General features: G+C 46.8%; 1 protein-coding gene across 2 annotated transcripts in view; it reads left to right on the forward strand.

Annotated features, from left to right (window-relative positions):
- ST8SIA5 (ST8 alpha-N-acetyl-neuraminide alpha-2,8-sialyltransferase 5) overlaps positions 1 to 7,703 on the forward strand; it is a 29,429-nt gene extending 21,726 nt beyond the window's left edge. For both annotated transcript variants that reach the window (XM_065745256.1, XM_065745255.1), the window contains 4 exons: positions 1,045 to 1,189; positions 3,001 to 3,113; positions 6,093 to 6,185; positions 7,163 to 7,703. In XM_065745256.1, the coding sequence (XP_065601328.1) occupies positions 1,045 to 1,189; positions 3,001 to 3,113; positions 6,093 to 6,185; positions 7,163 to 7,631 (820 nt within the window). In that variant the 3' untranslated portion in view covers positions 7,632 to 7,703. The remainder of the gene's footprint in view (positions 1 to 1,044; positions 1,190 to 3,000; positions 3,114 to 6,092; positions 6,186 to 7,162) is intronic.
- The last annotated feature ends 1,999 nt before the right edge of the window (positions 7,704 to 9,702 follow it).

Raw genomic sequence — 9,702 nt, forward strand, 5'->3', positions numbered from 1 at the left:
CAGACATTTCTTTAAGGACTGTACCTCTGGAAAACTGTTAGGATGTTAGGACAGAGAACCCCTCTTCTGTTTCCTTATCAGAACTAACGAAGAGCAATTTCACGTCTCAGATATCACAATCCAGTATGACTACCCGCATTTAATTAGCTAATGATTTCATTCTTTGGAATTGCTCATTGGTTCACATGGTTGCTGCCTCGATCCGATGTCATATGATGTCGTTCTGCTCCATCCAAGTGCGTTACGGTGACTGGGATCACTGAAATGTTTGCACTGTTCTGCATTTCCTTTCCAATTCCTGTAATTAAACCCGCGGAGCAGAGTGACTTTGTCTTTCAGCTCCTGATGAGGCGCCATGCCCTGAAGGCAGGGTCCCTAATTTGGCCCTTTGGACTTCATCTTTATTCACTGACCACGACACGTGTTGTTTGTTAAAAGGACATGGAGCATCGACTGAAACAAACGGACTCTTGAGGGGGATTAAGTCAGTAGAAGGAGAAAAACATCAGGGAATGGTTCCCTTATTTGGAAAACTACTTTTCCTCTTCACATTTCATATCAAACTTGGCTTTTCATCTGTGACGCGATTCTCATTTTTGAGGTTTCAAAGCTGTTTTTGTTTATTTTGGAGTATCTGCTCCTTGGTACCGGTGACAAAAAGCATTTTGGTCATTTGTTGGAGATTCTTTCCCAGACGAAGACTTTAAGCCCTGTATTTCCTGCCCAGTGACGAGTGGTACATTTACCAAAGCTGGAAAAACTCCAAAGCAGAAAGGGTACTAATTCACGAGTATGATTTCCACAGGATACAGGAGCTTGGGGATGTGTGGCAGATTGGAGTTTGCGAGTGAATTTCTCTGAACTTGAAATTTTCTAAAGGAAAATCCAGCAAACCACCACTTTACCCCTCATATTGTTAAGAAGGGGTTTATTTATTTATTCCCCCCCCCCCCAAAAAAAAAAAAAGTCTTGTTAGAAGTAACTGCAAATCCTAAAGCGTGCTATCAGCTCCTTGATCCCGTTTCTCTCTTTTTCACATCACAGATCCTCGCTGTCGAGGTGTTGCAATGCCCCTGCCTTCTTGTTCACCACGCAGAAGAACACTCCCTTGGGAACTAAGCTGAAGTACGAAGTGGACACCAGTGGGATCTTCCACATCAACCAAGAAATCTTCAAAATGTTTCCAAAGGTGCCTCTGTCCATCTGCAAAGCCAACTTCACTCTCTTTGCGTAGTTACCCAAAATGCCGAAGCCACACGTGTAGAACGCCGGAATCATTGGAGGTGGAAGGGGTCGTTAGGGCCACGTGTCCAGCTCCGTGTCACCCACAGGGGCACCCACAGCTCCGTCAGTGCTCAGAGCCCCGGACAGCATCTCCAGGGCTGGGGACCCACGCCTTTCTAGGCGGTCTGTTCCACTGAATCAGCACCCTTATCATAAAAAGATCTCCAACAAGCTAGGGCAATTAGCTGATTAACATTCTCTGGACATCATTGCTTGTGCTTTGAGTACTCTGAGTTTGTTTGTGATACAAAGCTTCAGTTGAGTATCCTGTGTTCCAGTGGTCGTCTGGTCCAGCGTGCGATGTGTGCACGTTTTCCTGCAGAACATAAACCCAACTTTCTTTTAAAGAATGACATTCACATGCCATAAATTCAGTTGCAAAATTCTAAAGCATCATAAAGATTATTAAAAACCTTTCCAACCAATAACCCGTGGCCTGACAGCCAAGGGGCAAATGTGGAGGGTGGGCAATCCCACCGCGCTCCGTACTGTGGTGCAGAAGTGATCTCATGTGACTGCTGCTTGATCCTGAATTTAAAGTGGGATATTGGGAGGGGATAACTGTGATTTTTAGGGTTAGGGCTAGGGTTTGGGTTAGGGTTAAAATTAGGGTTTGGGAAAGGGTTAGCCTTAGGGTTAGGTTAGAGTTAGGCTTAGGACTAGGGTTAGAGTAGGACTAGGGTTAGGGTTAGGGTAGGTTTAGGTTTAAATTTGAGTTAGGGTTATGGTTTCTTTTAGGGTACAGGTTAAGGTAGGGTTATAGGGTTAGGGTTAGGGTTATAGAGTTATGGTTAGAGTTAGGGTTAGGGTTATGGTTATTGTAGGGTGAGGGTTAAGGTTTGGGTTAGGTTTTCCTTTTGTAAAGGGAGGAAGATACTGAATTTAAGAACATGGGACTCTGTTAGTAGTGTTGACGTTGAAGGCCTAACCACTTTTAATTAGTTGGCTTTCTGCTCACTCCTGAAGTCAGGGTTGTGAGCAGTATGGAAAAGTCCTGGAGATAATCACTGAGAAATGTCGTGCCGTTATCACATCTCTGTGATCTGCGGTGTGAAATTACTGCTAAAAAATGTATGGCCAAGAAGGAGCACTGTTGTGCTTGCATAGGTCCATCTGTACCTGCTCGCTGAGCGCGGGGCCCTCGTGGCCACGCTCTGCTCTCTGAGATGGGGCTTCTGCAGCAGGTGGCACAGAAGCTTATTATCATTAATTAACGCTGTTGGTACAGTTAGTGGGAGCAAGCAGTAAGATGTGGGCTCAGTTCTGATCAGTAGCTGCGGTGCACTGGTTCAGAACGGCCTCGTGGGCTTCACCATCTGCTCTGGGATCTGCAGGCTTCTCAGAGGACACCGGCATCTCGAGTGCTGTAGGTTTGTGGTTCACGGCCCTGTGTGTAAATCGGATGAGAAAGTGAGTTATAAAATGACTTCTGCCATTATTAAGTCTGAGGAAAAGGAGGGTTTGTCTATTTCATTCTGAGTTAGTTCCTCACAGCACCTCTGATTACACAGATGACATTTCCATTTGTTGTTGTGCACCATGGGAACGTCAGCTCCCTGCGATGGCTGCATTTGCATCAAGACCAACCCCCCCCCCCAAAAAAAAAAAAAGAATAAATTAATAAAAGGAAAAAAACGAGAAAAACAATGAGGAATAACGAAAAAAGAGCACTTGCTCCGTTCTTCAGGAAGTGAGCCTGCTTTCTTCGTGTTGCAGGATATGCCTTACCACCGCTCCCAGTTCAAGAAGTGCGCGGTGGTCGGGAATGGAGGGATCCTGAAGAACAGCAGATGTGGACGAGAGATCGACAGCGCAGATTTCGTGTTCCGGTACGGACTGTGTGCTCTGCATTTGTTTTCTGCTCTAATGGCACACGAAGGGTTGGAGAACTCTCCCCTCTCAAGTGGAAACTCTGGATTGACAAACTGAACAAGTCAAGCCTGAGTTTTTATTTCAGAGAAACGCTTCCCCGTGTGTTTGTTTTACGATGTGAGGGGTTATTTCTCCTTTCCTTCACGTGGGCAGTAACTGGCTTGCTGGCAGCGCTTATGTCCTCATTCAGCTTGCTCTGTTCCCCAAGTTGTGGATTTGTCCTTGCCCACGTCTCGTGTCTTTTCATCATCCTTCATATGAAGGAAGGTTACTTCTATTGTTCTTAAGCACATCTAATCCCTCTCAGCATCCTGCTAAGCTCTGTCTGGGTCATGGCAGATGACAGCAAGTTCACAGATCCATGACCTGCTTTATAGAAAAGAAAATAATTTTGCTTCTCCTGGCCCATTTTCTGACTTCAGGTACGTTTCTGTAAGCTTAAAATGAGCGTCCTTAAATCAGTGAATTTCTCCACCTTCATACCATCAAAAATTGGTTTGAATACAAGTCAGTGCATTCTGAACTCGACATCAAATGAAAGATGATGGTGTGCTGGCCCTACATTTACTAATCATTTTCAGACCCCTTACGTCTTGTGCCCACTTTATGTTAATCTATTGTCCTAATTTTAATCTGTGAAATAATTCAGGTTTCACATAATTTCCCTCATTTTAAGGGCTACTGCATGCTGCATGCAATAGATAAGTGTAGCAGGTTCTTTTCTTCTGAGTTGGATTGAAATGAAGGTGCATGTTGCACCTGAAGGTGACGAACTATTGAGTGGAAGTGGAAATGTGGGCAGCAAATGTCATCACTTGTGCGTAAGAGCTTTCAGTGGAGGTCCCCTGATACCTCTGTGAGTCTCTCCTGGGTCACAGCCACATAAAGGAGCAGAGCAGTGCGCGGTGCAGGAGCTGGGATTGCATTGCTCTTGGTGGTTGGAATTTGTTGAACAGAGACTTGAGCAGAAATGAAATGTCAGTAAGTACATCCCTACTTACACAAAGAAACCCAACTGGGTTGCTGTCTTCAGAACATCTGCGACCAGAATTATGCATAAAGCCGTCTTAAGGAGCTTAAGGTCTGCTGACATCGATTTTAAAGTGAAATTGTGTTTGTGGAGAGGTGTAAACAGATCGGTGTGGCACTGCTTTGCGGGTGCTGGGAGTCACGAACAAAAAGTTGAAAAACTGCATGTGGAGCGCTGTCAGCATGCCACAGAAGCTCCGGGACAGCGGTGGAAGTCACCGTGTTGTCAGGGAGCTCGTGGTCAGCGGGATGCAAGACTGTTTTATATAAAACCATGGCTTAATGGGACGCACGAAGTGCACGAGCAGCGGGTGTGGTCTCCAGTTGTTGTGGTCTGTCTCCATCTGCTGGCAGGAACGGAGGTCTGCGGGAACCAGAGCACTGCATGCGGGGGTGTCACTTCCCTTGGCAGGGCCGAGTTTCTGGAGCTCGAGGGTTTATTTTCTAAGTAGAGTTCCGAATGGAAGCGGAGCCGCTGTGAGTGTGTGTCAGTGACTCCAGCGCGTCTTGAGGGTCCTCTGAATTTTGTAGGATGCTCTGGGCAAGATGAAGTTTTGCAGTGAGTAGGATCAGAGAGGCATCAAGGTTGAAAAGGACCTTCAAGATCCCAGCCCCAGCCCCAGCTCACTCTATAGCTTTCATAAGGAAGTACCACTTTCCTGAAAATCAAGCTTTCTCAATTCTGCTTTGAGTTGGCACTTTAAAAATATTGAAGCTGAACGTTTGAATGCTTTTCTCATTTAACCTGATGCATCCAGCACTGCGTGGAGCTGAGGATGCCAGAGGGCTCCAGAAGGAACTTCTGGGTCCTCATAGAGAAAACTGTTGGAAATAACACTGCCCATGAGAAGGTGGTTTAAAAAGCTGCCTGACCTGATAGAGGAGGACCCTCTGGGAGGTGGGTGTGAGTTTCCCGAATCCGAGGAGGACTTTGAAGGATTTTTGTCCATTTCTCTGTTCCCAAGTGAAAGAGAAATTATATTTTAAGGGCTGGCAACGGCACTGTGGTGTTGTGAAAATTCTGAGTGTTGCTTATATTGAATTCCTTCATGGTTTTCTCCCATCCAGCCCTGATGGTGTGGTGCATGGAGCGTCACTGAGTGTAAGACAGCTGTAAGCGTTGTCTCTTGATAGAGCTTGATGCTGTTTGTTTTATCTTTTAAGAAGCATTTCCTATGGAAGTGGAGCTTGTGTGAGTGTGTCCGGTAACTTCAGCATCTCTTGAGGGATGCTCTGAATTTTGTAAGAATCTGGGTCAAGGCCAGGACACGTGGGGGCTGGGCAAGGTGAAGGTCTGAAGATCACAGGGTCATTAAGGAGTGAGGAAAGGAGGAGAAGCCCTCATGGATCACTGGGTCCGATTGCAGACCGTCCCCGCCACACGCGCTAACCGCGTCCCCCCCGTGCCACATCTCTGTGTTCACTCCTAATCGCTTTGACATCCTCAGTCAAATCTGTACAGCCAGAATTTCTGCTCTCACACAGTGCTGGAGCTACCTAAAAGGGAAGAGGAAGGGAAGCAGGTTGTTTGGGATTAATTAGAAGCTGGGCTTGTTTCTCTCTTGTGGTGCACATCCCCCTAAATTCTTTAGGGTATAAAACGAAGCACGTTCATCACAGCGTTGCAGATATAGTTTGTATATTAATTATGGAATACAACAGAACTGTTACTGAGGAAATCTTAGGTTGTAGAGGGTGATTGTCTTGGAGCTTTGTCCCAGTTCTGCTCCTGAAGTGCCAAAGTAAACAGCCAATCTGCTGTTAAGGATCAAAATGTTTGAACATTAGCTACCTCTGTACGAAGAGGACTGCTCCAACAGACTCGGGGAAGAACTTGAATCAATTCTACTTTCCAGTGCTGGAAAGGAATTGTTCTCACTTTCTTAACTGATTTCTTTTCCTTACAGATGCAATTTGCCTCCTATATCTGAGAAGTACTTCACCGACGTTGGTGTGAAGACGGACGTTGTGACCGTCAATCCCAGCATCATCACTGAGAGGTTCTCTCTGCTCTTTGTGTTTCCATCTACTATTACTGTTCCAAACCTGACCCTATATTACATAGAACAGAATCACAGAAAGACCACTGCAATCACTGAGTCCATCAGCCCATCCTCACCGTGTCCCCAGTCCCACATCTCCATGTTTCTCGAGAACCTCAGCTTCATTCTGAATTTAAATGATTCAGTGTATGGAAACAGTAACGACTTACAGAAATGTCTGAAACATTTAAACCCGGACACTGATAGCAAGGAGCGGGAAGCTGAAGGCTGAACTCATACGTAGCAGTAGAGCCGTCCCACATCCCATCCCAGGCAGATGTCTTGGACTCATCAGGTTGGAAGTGATCGCATCCCACCCTGAGATCTTAAGTACAGCAGTACACATCACCATATGTACAAAAACCACACAAAACAAAACAAAATAAAACATGTAAATTCCAGGACTGACCAAGCGATTTCAGTTTTAAATTTGTTAATAGCTTAGCACCACCTTGCTGACAGTTTGGGACCGTCAGACTGGTTCCCGTTGTCCTTCCTTGCTCACGTGCTTCATTTACAGAGCAGCAGAAAAACCTAATGTTTCCCTTTGGGCTTTCCTTTCAGTATTCCAGTCAGGCATTTTCTTTGCTCTGCTTTGTTTTCTGTAACATTCGGTTCTGCCCAGTGAATTACACAAATTCCTCGTTACGAGGGGGAACGTGCCACGCTAACGAAGTTCAATGGCAGCATTGCCAGAACGCGTTGCCCAAAGAAGGGGGGATGCATTCTTTTGGTATCTCCCATGTCTTTTCCCTACATTCTGTGTTACCTGTTTGGGTACAGACCTAAATATATTTTATATATATTTATAATAATATATTCATTAGTTGAAACCCATATCAGTCACCTCTGCATCAGAGATCTTTTGATCACAGCCTGCTGTGTCCGAGCTGATCCGCACTGAGCTGGACATCACGGGTGTCCTTTTCTCGTAGGTTTCACAAGCTGGAGAAGTGGAGGAAGCCTTTCTACGACGTGCTCCAGCTCTACGAGAACGCCTCCGTGCTGCTACCGGCCTTCTACAACACGCGCAACACGGACGTCTCCATCAGGGTCAAGTACGTCCTGGATGACTTCGAGTCCCAGCAAGCCGTGTACTACTTCCACCCTCAGTATCTCGCCAACGTCTCGCGCTATTGGCTGGGCCAGGGCGTGCGGGCCAAGCGGATCAGCACCGGGCTCATCCTGGTGACTGCCGCCCTCGAGCTCTGCCAGGAGGTCCACCTCTTCGGTTTCTGGGCCTTCCCCATGAACCCCTCAGGGATTTTCATCACTCACCACTACTACGACAACGTGAAGCCTCGGCCCGGTTTCCACGCGATGCCCTCGGAAATCTTCAACTTCCTGCACATGCACAGCAAGGGGATCCTGCGGGTTCACACGGGAACCTGCGGCTGCTGCTGACGAGGGCACCGCTTCTCTGGTGCCAAAGTGCATCAGGAACCGGTTGCCCGTGTACGCCCTGAGATTATGCAATAGCTGTTTGATATTAATTTCCTCGAGGCATTGCATCTTTGTGACCAGTATCCTTCCTGCTCGCAGAGTTGGGTGCGCAGCCGAAGGAGAATCCCTCTGTCCCGAGGTGCGGACTGCCCCGGGAAGCAGGTTGGATGAGGATCACGCCTCCAATAGATCTCGAGATACACAGAGCACATCAAGATAACTCATTTCGCTACGGAGGAGATCTCCGAGCTTTTAAGGAGAACTGGGGATAGAGAGTTTCAGCACAGACCGTACGACTTGACATTGGCTCCCAAGTTGGGTGCTGTGGGGCACGGTCAGATTTTACTGAAAGCGCCGTTCTCCACGGTTGGGTCTTCGAGAACACTCTTTGCGTTGCAGTTTGAAAGGCAACTGTGTAACGTGAGGTTCTGTAACGTCACAAAGCATCGGTGAAAAGTTGCAGATAGATGTGATGGGGACGAACGAGGTCACCTTGTGACATTTTGGAGCTGGGGTAGAAGAGTGCGTCCAACTCCTGTCTGCAGCAGCAGGTCGCCGTGCTGACCGTGGCGTGTGGTTGTGCTCGAGCTTCTCTCCCTTCTCGTATCATGTCTGGCCTTCTCTTTCTGAGTTCATTTTTGATTCCGTGATTGCAGATGAAAAAGGAATTCCTCCTGTTTTATTAGAGACTTCTGTCGGAATATTGATCCGCTGGTTGCACAGGTTGAATTGAATATTTTCAGATGTCTGTGATCGATACTTGAGGCAGGAAACGAAGTTAAAAGGCAGTGAAGATATGAATGGCTTGAGTGTCTGAGTGTGGCATTTGTTTGTGTTGAGAATGTTACTGGGATAATAAAAGGGCTGAGCGTTCTTTGAAATGTTACCGATGTAACTTAGTCATGCCAAGCCAGGTTTTCCACCTGATGCCGTTAGCTTGGCAGAATTAATTAACAAAATTTGGATGACCATTCTGCTCTCACTGGTATGCCTCTATACCCACACAAGCTACCTGCAGGGAGAGATCATTTTCTCCAGCATTAATACGTACAAACAGTTTTTTCATTCAAAGCTTGCTTCCCCTTGAAAACAACACGATGGTGGAAGAAGGCTCGAAACAGGGTGTGGATGAGCCCCAGGAAATCTGTGAATTAATTCTGTTCATTAACTCTGTGATTTGTCTTGTGCTTTTGCTGCTCTGCTGGGGATACTCTCTTTGGAAAGAGATTTACTTCGCTGCGTCGACTGAAGCGGACAAAAGGAGGCTGATCTGTTGCACGAGGTCCTTCAGAAAGATGGGAAAGCCCTCGAGAAGCATCGATGTGTTGGGGGCAGAAATGGAGAAAATCCCCGCTCGGTTTCGGGTTTCCTTTGGACTTTTTGGTCAGGCAAAAGCTGTAATGACAGTCACCTCTGATTGCAGGGACACAGACGTTCCCTTTGTTCGCTTCGTCTAAACGAGCAACGTCGATTCACCGAGGCTACACTGTGCAAGTGCAGCTTTACTGTGTTCAGGTTTTGATGGATTTTAGGTCTATAGCTGCTATATTTTTGTAGTGATTTTAAATTACACGTGCGGGGTCCTTGCACGTCTGCACCAAAGGCCCAGTCCTGCAACTTTCATCTGAAAAGAGCTCCCGTTCCACCTTTATTTGCGTAGGGTCTTCAGAAACAAAGCCAGCTGTGTCTGTGGTGGTGGACATAGGTGTACGTCGGTGATGTTGAGTGAGAGCACCAGAGGGAACGGCCTCAGCTCGCGCTACGGGATGTTCAGGTTTGGATATCAAGAAAAAATTCCTCTCCAGAAGAGTGGTCTGCTGCTGGAATGGGGTGCCCTGGGAGGCTGTGGGATCTCTGTCCCTGAGGTGCTCAAGAATTGTTTAGGTGTGGTGATTAAAAACACAATTTAGTAGGGAAGTGCCGCTTGCAGGGCTTGACCATCTTGAAGGCCTTTTCCAACCTTCACGATTCTGCGATTCGATGACTATTAAGTGAGATCACGGAATCGTAGGGGTTGGAAGGGACCTCAAGA

This window comes from Cyrtonyx montezumae, unplaced genomic scaffold (assembly GCF_038088225.1).
Source record: "Cyrtonyx montezumae isolate F1298 unplaced genomic scaffold, pur_monq_1.0 scaffold_34, whole genome shotgun sequence".
In the NCBI taxonomy this organism is placed as follows: domain Eukaryota; kingdom Metazoa; phylum Chordata; class Aves; order Galliformes; family Odontophoridae; genus Cyrtonyx; species Cyrtonyx montezumae.